Genomic DNA, 27580 nt, shown 5'->3' on the forward strand with positions numbered 1-27580 from the left:
ATCTGCACTCTGCTGGTCAAGTGGCCACCTCAGGACAAGAATGCAGGATGTTACTATGTCTTTTCTTTACCAGAACAGTTTGTACAAGGTAACACAATGTGAAGTTAGGGAATAAGGGGACGACAATCTGAGAACTTAAATACTGTTTAACTAACAGGTACCTACTCTAAAATTATGGAGTAGCTACAGTATGAAAATTACTTCGCAAAAAAATGGTATTTGAGAGGAATTTAAAGAGAACTTACTTCAACTACTGGGCACTTATTCTAATATTACGGAGTACAGAATGACCTGCTGAGGAATAAAACTGGAGGTTTAGGGGAAGATAGGGTAATAAACATACATAATTAACTTCCCATAAATGTTTTTAGTTCGAATTATTTCAGTTATTTTTGTTGTACAGTATCATAGACGAAAATTAGTCACCTTACTTACATAATCCCATTGGAAATATTACACATTTAGCCACTAGGTGTCAGCACTCAATTGAACCTGATTGTGCTCGTGCTCCCGGGACTTCTCTTCCTTGCTGTTGTTGGGCATAGGCTTGTGCTGCTTTCAGGTACTTCTCGTAAACTCGGGAATATATACAAGATCAGTCATAAATACGGGCTTTCGTGTGCTTAGCAGTTCGCTGGGGAGTGTCTAAAAATGCAAAAAAACAAAACAACAACAAAATAAAAAACAATTACTGATGACTATTCGTTTATACTTAAATATAAATTTCTCAGACATACGTTTCGTCACAGCTGTAGTTAGAGGAGAAATGCGCACATGCCATTTACTTAATGTTCTAAATATTTCATTAGTAAAAGATGAACACTTAACATCGGCGAGACATCAAACTGCGGTCCTCCATGCTCCCTATGTCAACCTTTTGACCACATGGGAGTAAAAAAGCTACATAACCGATTAACCCTGAAGGCAGCGCTGCTGCACACACATGCTATCAACACTGCATGTAGCTTGTTGCTAGCATCTCCACAACATGGGAAAGTAAAGTGACAGCGTGCTGGTTAAAGCCAAAGTTAGCCTGCTGGAATGAAGACAGAATAACAGTTTAATTAGTCCAGTTGGTATTTGTTTAGGGAGAGCTGCCAAAATGGTGAAGGAGCAGTTCAGAGAGACAGATGTGGCCAAAAAAATGTGAGTAACATTAGTAGACTGGGGACCACTGCCAGCTAGTTAGCTCGTCGGTTAGCCAGTGTCAGTTAGTTTGCAATGTGGCTAAGTTAACGTTAATGTTGACTAGTTGTCTAGTCCGTAATATTAAAGAGGATATAAGTTACTGGCCCTACCAAACTGCAAAACAATTCAGTGGTATTAACGTTAACTAACTTAGTTGTAGTTCAGACACGCAAGTTAACGTTAGCAAACGTTAAGTATGAAGAGAAATTCTTGTTAAACTAACTTGTATCAAATATGACTCTGTTGATTATCGGCATAGTAACGTTAGCTAGGTGTAGACTCAATAAAACACCTTCTAAAAAAGAATTAACTCCTGTTCACATCTCAGCTTACAAGCCTGTGGAAAAATGTGTCACATGAGGAATTCTTGTACACCATAAGCAATTAGTCTGGTCAAGCAGTGCTGCTGATAAGCCAACACTAACGTTAGCATGCTGTTTTGATTTTGAGGTATTAACCCTCTCAATTTCTTTGCCTTGCTCTTTGTACTTGTTCGCAGAAGCCACATCTGCTTTGGGATGAAATCTGCTGAACAAATGCGTCAGCAGGCCCACATCCAGGTGGTCAGCAAGAATCTGTACAGTCAAGACACCAAACACACTCCGCTGTCCTATGGAGTGTTGGACCACCGAATGGTACAACAGGGACAAACACTTTTTAACTCTTGTTTACAGTGACGCAAGAAAACACTTGGGAGGAAACCACAATACAGATGTGCTCTGGATTGTGGTTTCATTGAGTTGTCCTGATGATGTCCTTATGATAATAGTTGTGTGCAATATCTGTCAGACTTCAATACACTGTAATGAAACTGATGCAGGCATAACTGTCTTGTGGAACTAAATCACATGCTGTCACCCATTTCACACATGAAATAACATCATGTAGCTGTAATCCATCCTCATACTACAGTCTCGGGCCTCTGCTCTCATGTTTCCTGCAGGGCACCAGTGAGAAAGACAGACCCTGTTTGACATGTGGGAAGAATCTGGCAGATTGCTTGGGACATTATGGCTACTTGGATCTAGAGCTGCCGTGTTTTCATGTTGGCTATTTCAAAGCCATCATAGGAATTTTACAGGCAAGTTGGATGCTTGAACAGTTACTACAAATACACAGCATATAACATGATGGTATATATCTTAATTAATTTGAGACTCACTAATTGTGGAAAACAATATCAGATGGTTCGCATACAGTTGGAATGCAGCAAGCAGAAATATAATTTTCCTTTAGGTGTCACTAGAGCATCAAAAAGGTAGAATATACTGCTTTTGAGAATTGTGTGTTTTAGCTCAATGTTTTCAACCTCTTAAACAAGTAAATATGTGTATACATTACCAATACAATAATGTAAATCAAGATTTTATCAATGTTTTACCCCACTTCTGTGTAATGTCAATTTCTGGAATTACGATTATATTGTATATTTTTATGTCATAAAATAATGCAGCCATAATTTCACATTTTAATTTATGTTTTTGTCGTGTCTCCTCTACAGATGATTTGCAAGACGTGCTCAAGCATTATGCTGACAAAAGAGGAGAAACTGCAGTTCATGGATTTCTTGAAAAGGCCCAACCTGGCCTATCTCCAGAAACGAGGCTTGAAGAAGAAGATCTCTGATAAATGCCGCAAAAGGACAATTTGTCTTAATTGTTCCGCATTCAATGGTGAAAAGATGCATCATATATCATTTCTGATATTTAATGTTTGAAACTGTGTTTTTGTGCTGACCATATTGATGTAATAAGTGGGAGAAACTGAGTCATGTGTCTGTTACTCCTCAGGACCGGTGAAAAAGTGCGGCCTGCTCAAGATCATCCATGAGAAGTATAAAACAACCAAGAAGGTGGTGGATCCTTTTGTGTCAGAATTCATACAGTCCTTTGACATCGCCATAGAGCACAACAAAGTGATGGAGCCTCTGCTGACCAGAGCACAGGTGAACTTTGTACACTCTTTCATACTGTGCAGCTGGTGTGTCAAGTAATGAGCCTGTCTAAGATAAATAGGTACAGCATTAGGGCTTGGTGTTAGACCTTGGTATTATTTGATTATTATGGCTTGTAGCTCACGGAAAACTTTAGTATCTCCAAAAAATATAATGATCAAGAATTTAATATACAGAAATGTCGACTTGAGAAGAGCTCTAATCAGCTAGTTTACTCAAAACACTTGCAAACGTTTCCTGAGCCTTTAATCTCTTGTCTGGTTCTGGCGCTCACAGTTGAACATTTTTGAGATGCACCTTCCTCAAGAAAATGGATATTTTTTAAAACAAATTGATTGGTTTTGTACAAGGTCATAGTTATATTCCTCAAATTAAGGTATGGAATTAAGTCTTATCTAAAAGATTTAGCCCTATATAGAAGCACCGTACAACCCTGTGTTTAGCCTAATTTTGCCTTGATTATCATTACCTCCCAAGGAAAACCTGAATCCTCTGGTGGTGTTGAACATGTTCAAGAGGATTCCCCAAGAAGACATTCCCCTGCTGCTGATGAACCCTGAGGCAGGGAAACCTGCAGACCTCATTCTCACCCGCCTCCTGGTGCCTCCCCTCTGCATACGACCCTCTGTGGTCAGCGACCTGAAGTCAGGCACCAATGAAGACGACCTCACCATGAAGCTCACCGAGATAATCTTCCTCAACGATGTCATCAAAAAGGTTGGTATCTATTAAAGCCCGACCGATAAATGGGCACGCTGATTTTAAGTGACAATTCAAAAAGAAACAGTGAGACAGAAGACAGATTCTTTAATAATACACTGCTCAAAAAAATAATGGGAACATTAAAATAACACATCCTAGATCTGAATGAATGAAATAATCTCATTAAATACTCCTTTCTTTACATAGTTGAATGTGCTGACAACAAAATCACACAAAAATTATCAATGGAAATCAAATTTATCAACCCATGAAGGTCTGGATTTGGAGTCACACTCAAAATCAAAGTGGAAAACCACACTACAGGCCGATCCAACTTTGATGTAATGTCCTTAAAACAAGTCAAAATGAGGCTCAGTAGTGTGTGTGGCCTCCACGTGCCTGTATGACCTCCCTACAACGCCTGGGCATGTTCCTGATGAGAGGGCGGATGGTCTCCTGAGGGATCTCCTCCCAGACCTGGACTAAAGCATCTGCCAACTCCTGGACAGTCGGTGCAACGTGGCGTTGGTGGATGGAGCGAAACATGATGTCCCAGATGTGCTCAATTGTATTCAGGTCTGGGGAACGGGCGGGCCAGTCCATAGCATCAATGCCTTCCTCTTGCAGGAACTGCTGACACACTCCAGCCACATGAGGTCTAGCATTGTCTTGCATTAGTAGGAACCCAGGGCCAACCGCACCAGCATATGGTCTCATAAGGGGTCTGAGGATCTCATCTCGGTACCTAATGGCTGTCAGTCTACCTCTGGCAAGCACATGGAGGGCTGTGCGGCCCCCCAAAGAAATGCCACCCCACACCATTAGTGACCCACCGCCAAACCGATCATGCTGGAGTCCACGTCTCCTGATGTACTGGCCTGTCTCCTGGTAGCGCCTCCATACTCTGGACACTATGCTGACACAGCAAACCTTCTTGCCACAGCTCGCATTGATGTGCCATCCTGGATGAGCTGCACTACCTGACTTGTGTGGGTTGTAGACTCCGTCTCATGCTACCACTAGAGTGAAAGCACCGCCAGCATTCAAAAGTGACCAAAACATCAGCCAGGAAGCATAGGAACTGAGAAGTGGTCTGTGGTCACCACCTGCAGAACCACTCCTTTATTGGGGGTGTCTTGCTAATTGCCTATGATTTCCACCTGTTGTCTTTTCCATTTGCACAACAGCATGTGAAATCGATTGTCAGTCAGTGTTGCTTCCTATGTGGACAGTTTGATTTCACAGGAGTGTGATTGACTTGGAGTTACATTGTGTTGTTTAAGTGTTCCCTTTATTTTTTTGAGCAGTGTAGTATGAATGTTGTCGTTGCATACAGGTAGATTGTCCACCAGAGGGCACTCTGCAGCTCTCCTGTTTGCAACACCAAAGATGGACTTAAATATGGATCTAATTTAATAATAATGAGCTGTGGTGGGCCACCAATGGAAAGGAAGAAAGGAAAACATTACTTTATTTCAGATTCTACCAGCCTCCAACTAGAATAAATAATATTTCTGAGCATACAGCTTCTTAACAATAAAGCCATATGGCAAACTCTGGTTCCAACATCATCCTAATTATCAGAATCAGCTTTATTTGCCAGGTATGCGTACACATACGAGGAATTGACTCAGGATCGTACATTGCTCATGATGAGCTTACTCATACAATAATAAAATCAGACACAGGCTACAGAGAACACACAAACACACACACATATAATGTGAGAGAGTGTGCATAGTGCGATATAGTGCAATGAGCAGAGTGCAAAGGATGCAGGGGTAAATTATGTACATGTCAGAGGTGGATGTGATATACAGGTTCACATACATGTACACAGTGCGATGGAGTGTAGTGCAAAGGATGCTGGAAAAAATAAGCATGGGCAGGTATTATGTACTTGAGATAGGTGGATTTGGTATACAGTTTTGGCTGGGCAAACAAATAATGATAATTATCAATATAATTTTGCTCAATATAATAAATGTGCAATATATTATCACTAAATATTTGGTTTAATTCATTTGAATCACAGACAAATTAGCCTTTAATTTTTCTAAAAAAAAATTATTTTGTTGAGGAAAAGGGACTGAAAAAACATTTACTAATCATATTTGTTGAAAAAGATTTTATAATAATAGTTTTGAACGTTCTATGTCAGATTTGTTAAATGATCCACTGTTTGGCTTCAAGTGTTTGTCACATTTAACGTTTAACCACACAATTAACCATCTGGTTTCTTCAGTTTTCACATAGGAGCAAAAATCAGCCTTTAAACTTTAAAGAAATAATTATTTGACACACATTGTGATAATTATTGACATCGAATGATATGAAATGTTTTTATCGTGATAACATTTTTGGACATATTGCCCAGCCCTGTATACAGTATATACAATATGAACAGTATCAACAGCTCTGAAATAGAGAATGATGATTAAATAAGTGGTAAGCAGTAAACAGGTGGCTGATTAGAGACAGAGTTACTGGGTTATTGCACAGGAATTGTTCCTGACAATGTGAGTCAGAAGTCAGCTGTTCGTCAGAGTGATGGCTTGTCGGAAGAAACTGTTAATTTTTCTGTTGGTTTTGGCGTACAGTACTCTGTAGCGCCTACCACAGGGAAGAAGCTAGAACAAGTTGTGTCCAGGGTGAGATGGATCTGCAGTGATGTTTCGTGCCCGTTTCCTGACTCTGGAAATGTCCTGAATGGAGGGCATTAACAAACTCTTTTCTCATGTAGCATCGTATGACGGGGGCAAAGACCCAGATGATCATGGAGGACTGGGACTTCCTCCAGCTGCAGTGTGCTCTTTACATCAACAGCGAGCTTTCTGGCATCCCCCTCAACATGGCACCTAAGAAATGGACCAGAGGCTTTGTGCAGAGACTCAAGGGGAAGCAAGGTATAGTGTTTATTAAAATCTGTTATTTTAATTTTTTTTTTTTTTCTGTAATTTGGACTCTATGTGACAAATAATTATTTACACAAATATTTACCTGACATTCTGACCTGTTAAGTCGGTAAGCATAACATTCAGTAAGGAGCAGCTTTAGGTACTAATTTTAAACTTGCTCGCTCATGCCCTATACGACAGAGAAAGAGAGAGAATGATTCTCAAATGTTTCCGGCTTGTGTTGAGTTGTGACATCAGTTGCTTTATCCTCCCAAGACACATGTTACAGTAATATGGCAGGCATTCATTTTGTACTCATCTTGTACAACAACACACTGCACTGACTTATTTATTTCCTGTACAAATTCAGGTCGATTCAGAGGAAACCTCTCAGGAAAAAGAGTGGACTTCTCTGGCAGAACTGTCATTTCTCCTGACCCAAACCTGAGGATTGATGAGGTTGCCGTCCCTGTGCATGTGGCCAAAATCCTGACGTACCCAGAGAGGGTAGGCCCTGCTCTGTGGCTATAGCACATACACTAAACAACTGCTTCCATGCCAGAACTGAAGTTATCTAAATGTGATACAATGTTGTAGGTGAACAAAGCCAATCTGGAGCTAATGAGGAAACTGGTCCGCAATGGTCCTGAGGTTCACCCCGGAGCCAACTTCATCCAGAATAGACACACACAGATGAAAAGGTGATGCTGGCGGCTTCTGACATAAATTAAAACCAGTTCTTGCCTAAAATGATTCCCCACCAAAAAACAAATCCTCTTTTTCTTTTAGGTTCTTAAAATATGGAAACCGTGAGAAGATAGCCCAGGAGCTGAGGTTTGGTGATGTGGTGGAAAGGCACATGATTGACGGAGACATCGTCCTCTTCAATCGACAACCTTCGCTGCACAAACTCAGTATCATGGCCCACATTGTAAGTTTAGTTTTTGAGTAGAAAATTTGACTTGGTTTTATGTATTTGTAATTTGTTCCAGACAGACAAATTTTAAGCTTGTAAGGTTATGTTAAAAATTGTAACTGAAGCATCACAAAAATATGTGTTCTTCACCATAGCTTTCTTTTCCTGGTCAACACAGGACAACAATAACTGCATGAGTTTTACATTTTGTTAAACTGTATTGTTAACGTTCTCCTCGTCTGCCTAAAATAGCTCTGCTTTTGCTCTTTTTTTGTTTTCTTTTCTTGGTTCACACCTTGTTATTACTCGTAATGAACCCCACGTAGTTTGCTTGCAAAAACAATTTTCCGGCTCAGTGCAGAGTTCAAAAGTCACTGCTTTTATCTGAAAACAGGAGAATTTGACGCAGAGGTGGAATCTGCTTCCACTTTTATGCTCCCATAATAACTTAAATTGTCTGCTGAACAAAAATAATTTTCTGTTGTACACCAAAAAAGCACAGTGCTTGACAGAGATATAAAATAAGTAATTGTCTGTGCCTAAAACTGCTTTCATCTGTCCGTTCCTTCCTTCTTCCTTTTCTTTCTTCCTTCCTTCCTTCCTTCCTTCCTGTCTTTCTTTCTTTCCTTCCAAGTTAACAGTTTTTTTTATTTTAATTGTGATCACGGAGTACATCTTAGTATAGTTGCTTCTTTATGTTTGACATTGATTTTTACTGTTCCCAAACTCACAGGCCAGAGTCAAACCTCACAGGACGTTTCGGTTCAATGAGTGTGTGTGCACCCCGTACAACGCAGACTTTGACGGTGATGAAATGAACCTTCATCTACCTCAGACTGAAGAGGCCAAGGCTGAGGCCCTCGTCCTGATGGGGGTATGTACCGTCACAATACATGTCATCTTTATAGTATACATGAATACCCGTCAGTGTTGAAGTTGAACAGTGAAAAGCTGTCTCCGGAAAATGTATTGTTCACACGAAATTGACTGCAGTTTGACACAAATGATTATGTTTTCTACCAGACAAAAGCTAATCTTGTCACTCCAAGAAATGGTGAACCGCTGATTGCTGCTATTCAGGACTTCCTGACAGGTCAGTGGCTGACGCATGGCAGTGTTTTTTTATGATGTGAAGCTCCTGGTGCTTTGAGTCACAGGTGGAAAATTGTGTACCGTTGATAAAGGGGGAAAACTGTAATTTCCAGCAAATACATGTATCTGGAGTATGTGATGTACAATGTGGAGAAAAAGGTCAGTGATGGTATAATTTAATTTTCATTACATGCTAAAATAACATATTGTTTTTTGATTTAGGTAGCTATTGAATAACTATTTTCTACCTTATGGGGGAGCACTTCAGCCATATTTAAAAATAACTTGACTCTATTTAATTTCCATTTACTTTATAGTATATTTCTACTTTCCAGGGGCCTACCTCTTGACATTGAAGGACACCTTCTTTGATAGATCAAAAGCCTGTCAAATAGTGGCATCAATCCTTGTGGGCAAAGATGAAAAAGTCAGGATCTCTCTTCCACGCCCAGCTATAATGAAGGTACCACACTCTGGTGAGCTTGTTACATTACTCTGTATTCATGAGCTGCCTCTAATATTTTGCTGTGTGTCCATCAGCCCATGGCTCTGTGGACGGGCAAACAGATCTTCAGCATGATCCTGAAGCCGAGTAAGGAATGTCCAGTCAAGGCAAACCTAAGGACCAAGGGCAAACAGTACTGTGGCAAGGGAGAGGATCTCTGTCACAACGACTCGTGTGAGTTTCTTAAAGAGTAAAAATGTCCACCGAACACACCAAATGAAAAGATTTCATTTTCAAAGTCATGACAAATAATGCTTATTACAAATTTGCACTATAATGTATTGCAATATCACATATAAAATGCACAAAAGTTTATTGCACTGAACTGTGTTCCTAAGCCGTGCATTGCAGTAGACAAAACTTTTCACATGTTGAAAATGAAAACTTAAATGACACTTCTTGGAATCATCAGTTTGAGCAATATAATTTTGTGAAATGTAATGTCATCACAATGGTTCAGGGGAAGGGCGATGATAACAATGAATTAATGCCTATCCTTAGCTGACTGTAAATAGAAAGGATAGTAGAAATTTTCTTCTTGCTAAAGAGGCCCCCACCTCCCCACTCCCCAAACTGTATGTCCCTCTCAAACAGCACCATGCCACGTGTCTCCAGGCGATCAACACACCGTGTTTTATTCACCTTCGTCGTATTTCTATTCTGGGACCTAATGATGTTAATTCTTTTCACATTCTCAGTCGTGGTGATCCACAACAGTGAGCTGATGTGTGGTAGCATGGACAAGGGCACCTTGGGATCTGGCTCCAAGAACAACATCTTCTACATCCTGCTGAGAGACTGGGGACAGATGGAGGCTGCAAACGCCATGTCCCGCCTGGCTAGACTAGCTCCGGTGTACCTCTGTAGGTGGTCTTCTGGCTTTTAACAACTTATAGCATACAATGCACTTAACACTGAGATATCTGTCAATCTCATCATTGGTCAAATGTAATCAATTCTGCAAACTGGACTTATATATATATTTAAAAATTTTAAATTGGAACTTCAGTTGTTTTTTTTTTTTTTTGTTCAACCCACAACTTTCAGCCAATCGGGGCTTTTCTATTGGCATTGGCGATGTTACACCTGGCCAGGGTCTGCTGCAGGCCAAACACGACCTTTTAGATGAAGGTTACAAGAAGTGTGACGAATACATCGAAGCTCTACAGACGGGCAAGTTGCAGCAGCAACCTGGCTGCACGGCAGAAGAGACCCTGGAGGTAGGTGTGACAGTATACATCATCTAGATCGTCACTGCTACAACTCATTAAATCAGCACCATACCACATATAAGCTCATCAGTGGTGTGACTCTGACTTCTATTGCATTGTTTATCTGAAAGTACTGTAAAATGTCCTTATCGGCCCATGTGTGTGCATTGGCAGTGGCAGTAGCCTCAAAAAACCTTGGAAGGGGTCAGTTTTTTTAAAATCTTGAATAGACCCAATAGTAGTTTACACAATGGCTACATCTCAGAACTAATGATTATTTAATTGTTGATCAGTGTTTCCCAAAGCTCAAGATGACGTCCTCAAATGTCTTGTTTTTGTCCACAACCCAAGGATAATCAATTTACTGTCACAGAGGAGGAAAGAAACCAGAAAAAAAGAAGTTTTACCTTTTCCCCCCTTAAAAATGACTCTAACCAATTAATAGTTGGTGATGAATTTAATAGTTAAAACTAATCGGTTAATCATTGCGCTCAAAAGTGTAAAGACTGATGTTATTAATCTAACTTAATTTTAGGCAAGTCACCACTGCTACAGTAACATCTTGTGAGGAAACCTGCAGTATATGTAAGAGATCTCACTTTCACTTCACTGAAAAACTGCCAAAACCACACTTACTGTTATACATCCATGCCAGTAAAGCTGATTTGAATTTGATAACAACAAAGCTTGAGCATGGAAAAAAAATGGAGCGCAAAATCCACAAACCCCTGGTTCATGAATTATTTTCATTGAAAAGCTTTTCCTTGAAAAACTGAAAACCATGCATAGCTATATGTGGTTTCCTGATCTTCTTTCTGTTCGGAAAAGTACTCCGGGCAAGGGCCTAAATACTACACAGCACTTTCGAGGTCAGGCAAAGGTGGTACCCTAATTGTCCAATGTCATAACCAATTTTCGATTGCTCGGAATAACATCTACATTCACAGCCTACCTTCATCTGCCAGAAGAGCGATTACCGACCATTATCAATCCAAACATTGATGCTTTTACAGTCAGTGAAAGTACATCAGGTTTGAATGTGTCATGGCAGAAATGGTGCCGTGGCTGAGGAGTACAACACACAAATCGCCTAGTGATTTGTCTTTGTCTATGGGATTTAAAGTGATTATTGTAGACATTGCACAGCATGACATGAATGTTTGCTCATGGCATTTACTGTATGCTTTACTATGTGCATAGAAGAAGAAAAAAGTCAGATGTTGCACAAGGGGTCCCATATTTACATGCACCTCCAAACATACTTAAGAGTCAGCCGCCAAGGTTGTTTCATTTTGTTTGTGTGTCTACAGGCTCTCATCTTGAGAGAGCTGTCCGTCATCAGAGACCGAGCTGGCAGTGCATGCCTCAGGGAGCTCGACAAGAGCAACAGCCCCCTGATCATGGCTCTTTGCGGCTCCAAAGGTAAGCTAACTGGAAAGGAAACTTGACTAATAATGAAATTATAATTAATTTGGCTGTAGCACTCATATTTTGTTTGTGTACATGTCCTCTGTATATAGGATCCTTCATTAATATCTCTCAGATGATTGCCTGTGTGGGCCAGCAGGCCATAAGTGGCTCTCGAGTGCCTGATGGTTTTGAAAATCGTTCCCTGCCTCACTTTGAAAAGCACTCAAAAGTAAGATGTAATTGATGTTTTTTGCTAAATATTCCTCAAATGGACCATACACATAGTATTCTGAATGTGTGTGTTGGAATATGCAATAGTTAATGTAAAGTAATAACTCTTGCACATTGCAATAATGTACACAGCCAGTGTCTCCTGTTTATATTTAATATATTAATGTGTGATTGTAAACATAATGTGTCACATCCAGGCCTCACACTCATCAGCTCTGAAATGCATCGGCATTGATTATTTTCAATAGTTCCTCATTGTGTTACCCCAGCTTCTGATTGGCTAAATCTAAACATTGCATTTCATTAGTTATGTCTGTATTTATAACTCTGTTTCTCCTAGGGTCGTATCTAGAACTAAAACAATCAAAATCGATGGGATAACAATATTGAAACTGAATACCAACAATAACAACTGTAGTCACGTTTCACACGTTTCTACAATATTCAGGTGCCTGCCTAATTGGTTAACAACGATTTTTCAACAGCTGCCCGCTGCTAAAGGCTTTGTGGCCGACAGCTTCTATTCTGGTCTGACGCCCACAGAGTTCTTCTTCCACACCATGGCTGGCCGGGAGGGTCTGGTGGACACTGCTGTGAAGACTGCAGAGACTGGATACATGCAGGTAATGCCTGAGGACTTCTCCCCCCAATGCGTTACTACTGTTGCCATGCTGATGTCACATAGCTGAATGAAATCATAGAGCTGCCTATCTACCGTGTCCTTTGTCTGAATTGTTAGTCCAGCAGACTACGGTGTGCATTAATGCAGGTTTTTTAAAGCAAGATATTTAGCAGTTACTTTAACATCTGATGTGATATGCTGGGAAATGACAAATAAAGAGATATAGGGCTTCGACTAATGATTTTTGAAATTTTTTTATCATGGCAATTATGTTTTTAATTAATCTATTAATTGTTTAATAGTGAAACATTGTCAACAACTTAAAGCGGCTATAGTCAATCTTTTTATAGTAACAATGCATCAAATGCTAATATGAAGGGAGTCCCTCCATAGTGATGAACCTATAGAGCGTTATCACCTGAATCTGCAGCTCCACTTGGCTTTACAGAGCTTTATGACTTTTATGCTGTGGGTGATGTGGAGTAATGTGTACCGATGTCATCCAGCAAGAGAGACTGATTGAAGCACTAAAGCTGTAATATATATTTGTTGAACTTTTAAGATATGACAGTTAAGCTACTTACCTCTTTGAAATATGTTTTTATATGTTTGTTAAAGTCCACTTCATACATTCTGTAGCAGAAGTTAAAAGAACATTTTGCATTTAATTTTATGTTAGACTAAATATTATGAGTATATAATTGATATTAATTAAATTTAATATGAATTTGTTTATTAGAACTTTAGGTTGCATTTATTTCTTATTATTATAGAGACTGGTCATGTACCACCCCACCTTTTGCTATTTGGGCACAGGTGAGCTTTCAGTTACATGTTGAGGAAATAAAGCTGTGGTTGAGATGCAGTCTTTTGACCACTATTTGAGCACTTTTTATGGCATATTTCGTTTTGTTGCTCTTCATTTGTAATATATGACTCTCTGCTGCCAGTACACTTGTCAATGTTTGTGATTGGCTGCTGCTAACAATGCCTCTTTTATGTGAACGTGCTCATGGCTGGATTGGGTAACCCTAGGTTGACTTACCGAGTTGATAACCAGTGTCATGTGACTGCTTAGCCAGATTGTGATTGTTAGGGTTAGTGAAGCCAGATAACGAAAAGGTGCTTTTTAATGAGTTTATCGGTATGAAATATTTTTTTGTGTTCCTGCCTGTGTTTGGACAGAGGCGTCTGGTTAAGTCCCTGGAGGATTTGTGCTCACAGTACGACCTGACAGTACGCAGCTCTACCGGCGACATCATCCAGTTTATTTATGGGGGAGATGGTCTGGACCCCGCTGCCATGGAGGGAAAGGATGAACCGCTGGAGTTTAAGAGAGTTTTAGACAACATTCGGGTGAGTTACATCTGGAGCGGACAGTTTATATTTTCTTTCTTCTTCTTATTTATTATTTAAGTTTTCATCTCTGCCCTTAGACATATAACCCTTGAATAAGCCCTCTTGTTAGTGTAGTCACATTCCAATTTCATAATTGTCTTACATTTTTGTTTTACTAAGTCTCATATCTATATCTCAAATTTATTGGACAGTGAATATGCCCTACACACTACTTAGCGTTTGTTATACTGTATGGAGAGGTGGCTTCTCGTGACTAGAAGGTCATCCGTTCACTTCCCTGGGTGATTTTGTTTAAGAGGAAGGATTTATACAGGCTCAGCCAACCTGGATAAATAAAATTAGAAATGTAAATCTGCTCAGCTGGTGGTTAGTCTGGAAGACAAGCAGGAATTAATAGGGGGGGAAAAAGAGAAAATGGTGAACCATTTGCTGGAGTAGTCCTGGCTCAAGTTTATGTTTATCACATATCCATGGCAGCTTAATGCATTTATATAATCAATTCTTATATTGCCATTTACTGTATTTTTATTTAAGCATGTCCAAAAAGATGCATCATCAGCCCTGTAGAATAAAATGAACATTTATAAAAAAATCCCAGCTTCTCATGTCTTAGCATTGTCTCAGTGTAACCCTAAGCGAAGCCTGTGTATAACACTATTATACACCAGTGCTCATTGGCAGAGAAGCTCCTCATGTGAAAACACACCAGAGCGGAATAGTTGAAAATTGTGTGTTTTCACTGATGAAGCTGCATTTGAGACCCCAGTTAATTAGATAGATTTCAGGAAGTTTAAATGTATTTTCTCTGCAGGAAAGTGATCTATCAGCTGAGAGATTTAATTAGTATTTTAGAATAGATTTTCTAGTTAACAGGGTTTGGTGTTCAGATTTCTAGGTTATTTGAAAGGCTTAGATTCATGTATCATGTTTACTCACTCTATTGGGCATCATTGACATTATTAACTTTGTTGTTGCATTAAAGGCACTTGAGGTTAAGAACCTCTGTAACACCCCAGAAAACAATTGTTTTTTTTAATCAAGACAACCTCTTGAGTTTTGTTTGTGTATTTAGCACACATTTATATGGTCACTCACAACAGTTAGAATTGGGCCTTTTATATCTAATCAAGACTAGATTGACTGTCTCCATGCGTTTGTGTATTTCCCTGCTATTACAGTGTGATTAGCAGTCTCTCATCAGTGTAAAATGCCACCTTCTTTATTGCAGTGGGTGTGGTAATTAATAGCAGAAGCATGATTGCAAGAGAAGATTGATCCCAGAGACGGTGTGCTCTGCAGGATACACACTAGCAATTCAATGTGTTTTACAAATTGCATAAAAGATGAAAAAATCAGCTAACAGGAGCGGTTAACCTTTTGAGTGAGAGGAACTATCAGGAACTGCTGCCCTGAGAGTGAGTGCCTCTGCCGTGTTGGCTCCCAATTATCACTTCTTTGATCCTCTCTGCCCACCTCCCCCAGGCGGTCTACACATGTCCAGATGAGCCTGCACTCAGTCAAAACGAGCTGGTCCTCACTGCTGATGCTATCATGAAGAGAGCTGACTTCTTGTGCTGCAGAGACAGCTTCTTGGAGGTAACCTCATCACAATACAGTGGTGTCTATCAAGGTTATATTTTTTCTTTAACTTTTTATTAAGAAAAGCACTTCATCAGGACTGCTCTGAACTTCTGAATTTTATTCCCTTTTATTGTGGAAGTGCAGGTGGTTGTAGACACTGTGTGCCAAATTGAAAAGTATGTTAGAAACATAGCAAAATACATTTCTGTTTACTTTTAAATCAGATAGAACTTCCAAGGTTAAGTGGTTAATGTTTTGTAATGAAGCTGAAAACAATTACCAGAACTAGAAAGCACTCTTTACATCACAAAACCTTTATCAAGGCAGAACAACTTACACTTTATGTAAGCACTGTAGTTCATGAGAAAATGCTTTTAAAACAGACCTATTGTGTCTTGCAAAGTTATCTAAACAAAATTCCTGAATTTCATTCATTTGTCTTTCTTTAACTCGCTGCTTAATTTTCCACCAAATCTCATTAAAGGTTTTTGAGAGCTACTCCTTGTTTGTAAACAAGCAGAAAATGCACAAAAGAGACAGAAGGTGATTACCTCTTTAGTCAAGATAACAATAAAGAATTTCCAAAACCTACAATAAGTCTCCCAATACTTTCCAGCTTCTTACCCACTGTTGAGAGCTACTGAGTAAACTGCTTAGTGAGATATAGTTTGTTTTTTGTAAATGGTCAGTAATTTCCTAAATTTCAACAGCTGGCCAAACATTTTGCAAACAGGAGTAAATACAACACCTGAAAAATCTAAGCTGTTTCAAGGACAACTATGAAAACTTTTAAGTTTTTGAAAGTTAAGTGTCTCTTAACAGCGCTGCAGCTGTCAACTTGATGGGCCATTTAGTTAATCTGAAAAACAAACATTGTGGACTAATGCAGTAACAAGTTGGTTAATGGTGCAGACTGAAAATCATTACACCTCCTGTTGATCTAACGGAATGCTATTTCATATAAAGTACATATTATATAAAAGGCAATTAGACTTTCTTGTATGTAGTTATTAAAGTATAGAGAAACACTCATATGAACTCAAAGGCAGTTACATGCAGTTAATTAGTGTGCAGACAGCAATACATGTGAACCTTTCCCCCCTTTTGTGAAGGAGTTAACTGACACGGGCTCAGAGAAGTACCTGGAGGTATAGTGACAGAGCATGCTGAATTGTGGTCTAACTGAATTGAGAATGGTGTGTCAGCGAGAGTTGGAACAGATTAATCAATTATTTAATAACCCCAATGTTGCTCTGACAAAATAAAAACCCTCGTCATCACTCTTTGACATCTGACTGCTCGCTCTGAAGCACTGCTGAGGCTTTCTTTTAAGAAATTGCTCAATCTTATTTACTGGGAGGCTGCATTCTCCCCACCTTAACAGTTTTACTGTAATATCTAACAACTGCATGACTGTGTGTCATGTGTCAAAAAGCATACAGTTTGGTCTCACTTTTGACCTCTAAAATTGTTGAATTCTCTTCCCTAAACTGTAGGAGATAAAGAAATTTATTAAGAGCATCTCGGAAAGGATCAAGAAGACCAGAGACAAATACGGCATCAATGACAATGGCACCAGCGAGGTAGGCGCCACAAACACCATGGATTAATGTGCTGAATGCAGCAGTACACATAGGTTCAGCTATATCTAAACTTTGTTTGTCTCTCTACTTTGTATTGTAGCCAAAAGTTCTCTATCAGCTGGACCGCATAACCCCCACCCAGCTAGAGAAGTTCCTTGAAACCTGCAGAGACAAGTACATGAGGTATAAGACTTTTTACCTTTTTAGGACAAAAAGGTTTTCAGTCTGGCTTTAAATGTAGTGGTTGGGACATTCCTAAAACTGTCAGCTATTCGGTTCCAGCGCTGTGCTGTATCATGACTAAAAGCCACTTCTCCTTGTTAAGATTTTGACCTGGGCACCACTAGCAGTACGCTCTCCAGTGATTATAATTGATTGATTGATTGATTTTTATTTAGAAGGGACCATGTGCAATTAATAACATAAATGTAAACATTTGATGCATTACATCAGAGTTAGCCTTAGGCTAATTTAAGGGGTCTTGCAGGGTTAAATTGCTAGTAGTCAGTTTTTATCTAGTGATTGGCTTGTTTTATTCCCACATGCACACTCATCTATACACTCATCTGAGGCCTGAGATGATGATCATATATCTGCATATTAACTGCCACGTAGGGTTGGGTGATGTCTACGAAATTTCCATTGGACGATGTCTACAATGAAACATCGGGATGGACGCCGGGTGGCAACAGTCATTATCTGCATGTGTTCTCGCACAGATTCACTTCACAAAAATTGGTATATTATTAACTTACGTTACAAGTCGCGGTGGATATTTTACTCACGCAGATGTTTGGTTCAGTTGTTTGATAGGTTACATCATTAATAAGCCGACATGAGCCTCACCTGCTGCCATGATAATGGATCGCGGGTGGAAATATACAGAAAAAAGACGAGTTCTCAGTCTTAGGCGACTTTATAAAACATACTGCTGATGGAGAAAATGGAGCGAGGCCGGGGTCAGTGTAGGGAGAAGAGAATTCCGAGGCAGGTGCAAAGCATACTGAAAAACAATAATAAGAATAATAATTAAGATAATTTCTTGCTGGGGGGGTGGGGGTTTTACAATCATGCTGCCGGCTCAACGTGGTGATGTCTGTCAGCAATCGCCGATGGACGATGGCATCGTCTATCTGCCGAACCCTATTGCCATGTTTCCCTTAATTGTCAGTTTGATGAAATCATGTGTTTTCTCGCACAGAGCTCAGATGGAGCCAGGCTCAGCAGTGGGGGCCCTGTGTGCACAGAGCATCGGGGAGCCCGGTACTCAGATGACCTTGAAAACTTTCCATTTTGCTGGTGTAGCATCCATGAACATCACTCTGGGGGTGCCTCGCATCAAAGAGATCATTAATGCCTCCAAGAACATCAGGTATGATATATAATAACAGAGATGTTCCTTTGTTTTTTCTGTCGTATGAGCAGAGTAGACAAAGATAAGCCTTTTCATCCTTCAGGCTTTGTCTGGATGTCTCTGGGAATTCATTGGAAATTATTGCTGCCAGATAGAACACGAACTCATTCATGACCATTGAATTGGAAGGATTTCTCCTGTTTGACCTTTGCTTCCAGACAACGTTGTCATTTTTATAGAGTTTCACAGGTCAAAAGGGCCTTTGCCACTTTCAGTGAAGCATAACGTCAATCCATGGCTTAGACAGTGAAATAGTGCATTTAGCAGAATGAGCTCTGCTGATCCACAGAAATTGTCTTTGTATCACAGCAATAATGCATCTATAATTTGTGTTGAATAATCTATTGAAAGTCCTCTACTCACCACTCAGCACGCCTATAATCACTGCTCATTTGGATGTGGAAGACGACGCTGACTTTGCCAGGCTAGTTAAGGGGAGGATAGAGAAAACTCTTCTAGGAGAGGTATTTCTACTACGCTGCATATTTTATTCCTTTATATCAATAAATCCATGGCATTAAATAGAAGGATATCAGTAGTTGAAGTACTGAACATTAATTAGCCAATGTTGCTCACCTCCACAGATTTCTGAGTACATTGAAGAGGTGTTTCTGCCAGATGACTGTTTCATTCTGGTGAAATTGTCACTGGAGAGAATAAGGCTGCTGCGACTGGAGGTACCACTGCTTTCTTTTTGTTACTGATAGTGTGTGAATGCTGCTATTAATATCAATAGGAATGATGGCCAAAACTATGAAAGTATTCATTAGAAAATTATAATAAACTGTAGTAATCCTTAAAAAAAACTCTATGTAACTTTTGAAACTGGAAATAATTATTTCTCTTAAAAATTAAAAGTTGAATTCATAAGCTATGAAACACATCCTTACTAAATTTAATACACTTTGCTGCTACGGACTTACTTTGTCTGGTTTGACCAGTAGCCGACAGTAGTTCTTGTTAGCTGATTAATGAATGTATATACAGTAGGTAAACGGTTAGATGCTTTGATTGTATTGTGTTGTTTTCTGTTTGTACTGTTGGACTTTCTGTCCCGCTGCCTTTCTTGGCCAGGGCACCCTTGAAAAAGAGATTTTATCTCAATGGGTCTTTACCCCTGGTTAAATAAAAGTTATAAAAAAAAAAATTACCATATATATTGCTGTGGAACTTACATTACTGAGTTTCTGACTTTTTGACTATTTTCTACTTGTGTTACTGTGAAACTGCATTTTAGCAAGTCACAGATAAACATTTTAGTAGCAGTATCAAAAAGTAAAACAAGACGTAAAGACACGTACCCCACCAGGAGACGCGTTTCCCCGTGTGATACCATTTTGCTCGCTCTCACCTGGACACCTAATGGTGAATTGGTACATTTAGGGAAATAGACTCAGTCGTTTTCTAGTCCGGAGTTAAATGAGAAGAATGATACCACTGTTATGCCTGTAAGGTAAATATGAAGGTACCAACAGCAGCTGGTCAGCTTAGCTTAGCACAAAGACTGGAACAGTGGTAAAACAGCTGGCTTGTTCTGTCCGGATGTAAAGAAGTCTGCCTACCAGCACATGTAAAGCTCACTAATTAAAACTCCATATCTTGTTTGTTTAATCCTTATAAAAACTGTTTTGTGAGACCACTTGTTGCCAACTGTCCAAACGAACGTCCATAGTTTTGCTTTAGAGGATTGAAAAAAAATCCTGTGGATGCTAGAAGGAAACATGGGGGTGGTTGCCATAGTTACAAATTAATCTTCCTAGCATTTGGGTCAGATGTAAAATAGGCATTCTTGACCCTCATTCTTAATTTTGAAGATTAAATAACCTGCCATTGATGAAGCCCTGGAGACATTGTTCCTGTAATGCATCACATGTGAAGGTTCTCTCAGTTTATTGGCTGTTGTTTTTGAAGTGCTACAATATAGATGAGTGACTTGCATTGTGTGGTAAGAATAACAATAATAGCTTTGCCTCTGATTTATTTTTTTTCCTTTCAGGTAAATGCAGAAACGGTGCGTTACTCCATCTGCATGTCTAAACTACGAGTGAAACCTGGAGACATCGCTGTGCACGGCGAGGCGGTGGTGTGCGTGTCTCCACGAGAGAACAGTAAAAGCTCCATGTACTATGTGCTGCAGTCATTAAAAGAGGAACTGCCTAAGGTAAGAACCTGATGTGTATTGGTTTATTAAAAAAACCTGTCTGAAAACATTGAGTTTTTCTTGTGCATCCTAACTTTGTTTGATACATTTTACACACTTTTCACACACTTTAACAGGCTGATATTGGATTATATGTGCGCTGACTTCTAGAAACTTTTTGTTTCCACTCTATCTTACATTGTTTATTTTACATCTAATTCATATTTTAAAAGAACAATGGCAAGGCAAGAATATAGATAAACAAAATTTTACAAAGTGATGCTGCATCAGGGTTTAGGGTGAGGGCTCTAACGATACTGGGAAAGAAAATATGGGCAACAAATGAAGGAAATAAGAAACATAAGTATAAATGAGTAACAGGTCTCTCTGCACCTGTCCTGAATGCCTTCAAAAACATAAACAGTACATCATTCCTGAAACCACAAATTTGCTAGCAGGGGTGAATGCGTAAATAATCGTCTGTTTACATATTCAGTAGAGACGGAACAAATGAAGTGGTTTTTTTAGCCACCTGGCGAATGTAAGCCCAGTATTCATTCTTCATTATTCCTTTTACTTCTGTTTTCGTCTCCACCAACTCCCATTGCTAAATGCTCTTCTAAATTCACCAGTTAGTCACTAACTTTTTCTGTTGGTTGGATTAGATAAGAGTGGTGAGACAGAACTAAACAGTAAGGTTGTGGGCTGTAAAACCAAAATAGCAAAAAGATGCTGAAACGCTTCAAAGATAAGGGGAACTGCGGAGTCGGGTAAATAATTAATTATTCTCTGTGTGTTTGTCACTATGAGTGACACCCTTCACGTTACATGTTGTCATTTGATTATCTGTTAATATAAAAATGTTAATTAGTGCAGCTTTAAGGAGGTTACCTGGTCTTTGGGAACCTGTGATGAGCATTTATATTTTCATTTCGAGGTGAAATAAGATTAATCGGGGAAAAAAATAGTCAACAAATTAAAATCATAATTAGAGTAACTGTTAATCGCAACCTAGAAAACTGACTTAGAGCATTGCTTAGTAACACTAGTAAGAAGGAAGAGTATGAATGAAGTGATGCTCCTAAATTAGTACACTGTATTATAAAGTAAATCTGGAGGCCTGTGTTAGTTTATTTTTTTAATCTGCTGACATTGTTCTCCTTCCTACTTGGAAGGTGGTGGTTCAAGGCATACCTGAGGTTTCCCGAGCTGTCATTCACATCGACGAACAGAGTGGCAAGAACAAGTACAAACTCCTGGTGGAGGGGGACAACCTGAGAGCTGTCATGGCAACGCACGGAGTGAATGGAAGCAGGACCACTTCAAACAATACGTATGAGGTATCAGTCAAGGGAGATTTAAAAGACAGTGGTGCTGTAGCTTGGATTAGAGCCCTGCATGAGTCCTTATTTTGATTCCACATCTGTCACATGAATTCTGAGACTGAATAGAAACCCATGACAGATTGTGCCTCTGCATGGATCACACTGGCACCTAAACCAATAAATACAATTTGAGTTGTCAGTTCAAGAAGTAGTCTTAGTAGTAGTTTTTATTTTTACATTTTTTTATAATGGCTAATTTGATAAAGAATACAGGAAAATGTACACGTTACTTGCTAGTCATGCAGTTTGATTATACAGTTTATTATGTACATCGAGCTAAAACTAAAGCAGTGTTAATACTACAGCCCTGTAATAAATTCGAACTTCATGACAGTTATAATGTTTGTTGAAACTGTTTAGATAGGTGTAGTTTCAACTTAATTATTAATTAGTAATTTTGGAGGCTGTATTTGGTTGTGATGTTACATTCTATCTATATCATTGCAAGCTCCATGATACCGTGCATTAGGGTTGTCAGGGGTGATCAGCGATTGGTTTTTCGTGCACTGATATTAAGGCGATTTTAACAAACTCACCTCAGAACTAAGATGATATAAATAGTCTCTAGAATCTGCACCTCACTGCAGTTTTTCCCATTCATTGATTTATTTGTGGCGACACGACACGCACAATATCAATACTCACCGCCACAGACTATATACTATTTAAAAGTAAACTACGTTCAGCTCATTGATTCACTTAGCACCTCCGCTTGCACTCTCTCTCTCACACTCACACACATACACACACACACATTGAAACAGAGCCATGTGTTTATAGAAAAACTATTGCATTGAAGTTAACTCTGAGAGGTTAGTCTATATATTTTCTTAACACAACGCTGTCAATGTTGGAGACAGATATGTTAACGTTAGAATACAGCTGCGTTGTCGAGGTTGACACACATGGCTGCTATCGCTTGCACCCCCCTTCTCCCTGCTACAAGTGTACGGCGCCACAGTTACACAGTAATTCTGTGGGAAACACTGTACTGTGCATTTACAGATGTTTCTGGTGGTTTCTATTGAAGCTAATAAGTCTGTTTCATGCTGGCATTTCACTGACTTTCTGCAACATAACTGCCAATCAGATCGGCAATCGGTGATCTCAAGTATGATCAGACGATATGAAAATAAAGACAATCGCCCTACTCTACGATGTATGAGTTATGGGCGTGACTTCCGGCAAAGTCCTTATAGGCATCCCGCCACTTGGCAGCCATCTTGGTAACTCCTCTGGGCGGTTATTTTGGACTAACATGACCTGGCTCTTATTCAAATGAATGGGGAGAGAGCCATAACTGCACTTTCACTGGTCACTGGGATATAAAATCTACATGTAGAGAATCACCAGTAAAAGCTGATAAAAATCTATGAAAAGGTTAGGTACATCCTCTCCCACCTGTAGGCGGACTCATCCCCACCACAGATGTTCTGTGAGAACAGCAGAGGGGAAAGAACGCAGCCTTGAAGTGAACCACTGCTGATGGTCCTGGAGTCAGACCGATGTTTTCCCAGCTTGATGGGCTGCTTCCGGTCTGTCAGGAAGTCTGTGATCCACCTGCAGGTGGAGTCAGGCACGTTCAGCTGGGAGAGCTTGTCCTGCAGCAGGGCCGGGATGATGATGATGATGATGATGTGAAAGCAGAGCTGAAATCCACAAACAGGCTCATGACGTAGGTTCCAGGGGAGTCCAGGTGCTGGAGGATATAGTGAAGGGCCATGTTAACTGCATCATCTACAAATCTGTTGGCTCTGTAGGCAAACTGCAGGGGGCCAGGAGTGGATCTGTGATGGATTTAAGGTGGGACACCACAAGGTGCTCAAAAGACTTCGTTACCACAGATGTCAGAGCGACAGGGTTTGACAGAGACTTTGGGTTTGTAGTTTGTGATCTGTCTGATCCCCCTTCTCCTTTTCCAACCTAAGCTGTCTGAGCTTAACTGTGAACTAGGGTTTGTCATTGTTATAACTCAACCTGGTACGTGATGGTAACCAGCTGTCCTCGTAGAAACTGATGTAGGACGTCACAGCATCAGTAAACTCATCCAGACTGTTGGTGGCGGTCCTGAAAACATTTTTCCAGTGCAGTCCAAAGTTGTTCCTTTCACTGAACTGGTGTTTGCAAAAGTTAGCTGTATGCTAACTCAGATGTCTTCATCCCTGCCCCCCCATCCCTTTAAGAGCTTCTTCCTTGAAAAGTATCTTAACACCAGTCTGAAAAGCAGTGTTTTACCGCCCCCTCTGGTTAAACGTTTCAAGGCTTTCACTTCTTCCTAAACTCACAGACATACACATACACACAGACACTTTCATTGGTGACGGTTTTCCCCGGCCCCTCCACTTTAACCACACAGCCTTTCATAACTCACGAACCACTTTTTGTAGACAAAATTGCCCTCAGCAGAGAGAACATTTTCTTTCTTCACTTTCTTTATAGAGTAAAGAAAGAATTTCATTGGTCCACAAAGCTGTGCCCACACTAAAGCAATTGCAACTTTCTACCTATGAGGTTAAAATTTGCCATGAAGGTCTAGTGTTTGTGAGATTGTGTGTGTTAATGCACACATGGGTAGATGCATTAATGTAAATGATCACAGCTATTATGAATTTGCTTTTGTTCTCTTGTTCCTCTTGTTCTGTCAGATCCCACAACAAATTGAAAAGTAATGATTTCATATGTTGGTGGATAGCAGGAATTTTCTGGGCTGCTTCACCAAGGCCATCCGACTCTCAACTCACCGTTTATACTTGTCGTCTGACAACAGAAAAAGACTTATCCACGACTTGCACTTTGTGTCAGAGGCTGTACTTACAGAAAATTATTGTTGCTGCTGTGTTTAGTCTGTGAAGGTTGACAGTTGATTTTTATCTTCACGTTTGTAAAGTGAGACGTGTTTTTTATCAAGTACATCCACTTCTGAGGGTTAAAAATGGTGAGTGGAAGCTGATGGCTCTGTATGCATTTTGAAATGTATCCCATCTCTACTATAATTATGTTGAATTTTTCTAGGTTGAGAGGACCTTGGGTATTGAGGCTGCTAGATCCACCATCATCAATGAGATTCAGTACACCATGGTGAACCACGGAATGAGCATTGACCGGCGTCACGTCATGCTTCTAGCAGATCTCATGTCCTATAAGGTATGATAAATACACATCTTGTCTTCATATTGTTTGCGTAGTTACAAGTAATTTCACATGTATTCATACTGTTTTCTGTCCATAAAGGGGGAGATATTGGGAATCACCAGGTTCGGTTTAGCCAAAATGAAGGAGAGTGTCCTCATGCTGGCCTCCTTCGAGAAAACAGCTGATCATCTCTTTGACGCCGCCTACTTCGGACAAAAGGACTCTGTCTGTGGTAAACTGATGCTTCATTTCTGTGATGAAATTGCACTTTATTCTTTGACTTAATTGGGTCTTAACATTTCCTGTGTGTTTGTGTTTAGGTGTATCTGAGTGCATCATTATGGGGATTCCAATGAACATTGGAACAGGACTATTTAAACTCCTACACAAGGCTGACAAGGATCCCTCTCCTGTCAAAAGGCCTCTCCTCTTTGATAGTGCCGACTTCCATATACCTCTGTTCACATAGCATCAAGGAAAGAAACGGCAGCGGTGTGTGAAATTTGTGAATTTCCCAGAGCCTGTTGTCTATAGACATTTTAAGATTATCTTCAGCAAATAGAGAAGTGCCTGCCACAGTGTCGGATCATTTCCTGTTTGGGGAATTACCAGAAAAGGAGGTTGTCTTCTTTTTTGCTGCGATGTTGTTGCTGACGCCACAGACTCTGAGAATGCTGCATTTAATTTTACAAAGCAAGTTTGTTAGCATGCAAGAGTTGCAGAGAGAGTGGAGTTGCTTATTATTTCAGTTTCAATCTTGTAATCTGTGAGGAGAATACAGAAAATTTAAGATGCTTGTTCTTTTCTGGCTTTTTACTTGTTTATTAAACTGTGTTTTCTCGGTTATTAAGAAGTTACATAATATGTTCCCTCAATGTAATGACATTGAACACTGTGAGAAATCTTTTTGCCGGCATTTTGTATGTATAACATAATTCAGTTATATAAACGTGTGCAGCAGACTTGAGAATACTTCTTAATCATAAAGCAGACTTGATCTCTTCTGTACGGGCACTTATTTTTACATAAGGACTTTTTCTCATTCACACTGCAAAAACCAGTTCAGTTTATCTTTTTTTTGTTTTGATACAAGATTCAGATCTGCAGGGGTTCCCTGAGATTGAAATCTTCAATCCCTTATGAAGCCTGTTCATATAATAATGTATATATGTAATAAAATTAAATGACCCAGAAAATCTAGTCTTTGAAGGCCTGAATTATTTATTCTAGCGCACCCTGTTGGCCAATCAATTTGAATATATACAATTTACAAATGTTGAGCCATGCAAGCAGCATGCTAGGGATGGCAATTGGACCACCACTTTGGTCTAGACTTAAATATCTATGGTATGTATTATATTTTGTACAGATATTTGATTCCCACATGAGTCCTAATGATTTTGGTGATCTTGGGACATTTCCTCATGTGCCACCATGAGATCAATATTTGTGTTTGAGTAAAACGTCTCGACAACTATTGGATGGATTTCCACGTATGTTTTAACTAGGTGCACATTCATGTCTCCCACAGGGGAAACTGTTACAGTTTAGTTGATTCCTTTTGTACTTAACCAAATACCTGTAAATGCTACTGACATTTGCATCAGCCTCAGCTGTTCTTTGTGTAAAGTGCTACTTAGCAAATGTTAGCAGTAGTTCCACCACCAGCCACAATGTATTTTAGGTTTTCAGGCTGTAAGAAGTGGGAGAATAGTGTCCATTGACGGCACACTCACAAGGCGTTAGTCTTGTTTTTCATTTTTCAACCTGACTTCAGATATCGTTACAAGCCAAAGACTGCACTCTAAATTTGACCATTTAAGAAATTTGGTCTGTTATTGTATGTGGGTCAGATTCCCTGATCATTTAGAAGACCGGCTATGAACTTCAGATGCTCCCATATGGTTTCAGATTGGAATATAAATATCTTTATTGATTTTTCAGAGGCGACTTTCAAGCCTACATGCGGTATGTATTATTTAAATGAAAGATTTTATATGGAGTATTCCTTTAAAATCTCATATAAGACTGCAATACATACATATTTGATTTTTAAGTGTTTAATAGCAGACATTTATTTGTCTGAGAACATCTGCTTTCATTAATTAACCTCACAGATGCTTACACAGCATTTGTCCAATGCAGTATTTGAACTTCATATACAGTTTCTGGTTAGTTCTCAGCTCAGTAATTGCAATAGTGAATTAGTATCAGTTTTGCCAAACTAGATATCTGTTGCTAAATACTTGTTGTCTTAC

At 39.6% G+C, this 27580-nt stretch overlaps 1 protein-coding gene across 1 annotated transcript; it reads left to right on the plus strand.

Moving 5' to 3' along the window:
• Positions 1 to 1102: 1102 nt before the first annotated feature.
• Positions 1103 to 26518, plus strand: polr3a (polymerase (RNA) III (DNA directed) polypeptide A). The gene is made up of 31 exons (XM_038735784.1): positions 1103 to 1146; positions 1688 to 1823; positions 2132 to 2269; positions 2690 to 2861; positions 2979 to 3133; positions 3620 to 3859; positions 6588 to 6750; positions 7112 to 7248; positions 7339 to 7442; positions 7531 to 7672; positions 8391 to 8531; positions 8681 to 8750; positions 9085 to 9212; positions 9290 to 9428; positions 9953 to 10117; positions 10302 to 10474; positions 11776 to 11887; positions 11986 to 12104; positions 12592 to 12729; positions 13914 to 14084; positions 15570 to 15683; positions 17165 to 17251; positions 17352 to 17434; positions 18453 to 18623; positions 19036 to 19129; positions 19250 to 19342; positions 20662 to 20826; positions 21981 to 22145; positions 25203 to 25334; positions 25422 to 25554; positions 25643 to 26518. The coding sequence occupies exons 1-31, from the start codon at positions 1103 to 1105 to the stop codon at positions 25789 to 25791; spliced, it is 4173 nt and encodes a 1390-aa protein (XP_038591712.1). The 3' UTR covers positions 25792 to 26518.
• Positions 26519 to 27580: the final 1062 nt, after the last annotated feature.

This window comes from Micropterus salmoides, unplaced genomic scaffold, assembly GCF_014851395.1.
Source record: "Micropterus salmoides isolate LMB-PRFRI ecotype aquatic unplaced genomic scaffold, ASM1485139v1 Ms_hic_scaffold_21, whole genome shotgun sequence".
In the NCBI taxonomy this organism is placed as follows: Eukaryota; Metazoa; Chordata; class Actinopteri; order Centrarchiformes; family Centrarchidae; genus Micropterus; species Micropterus salmoides.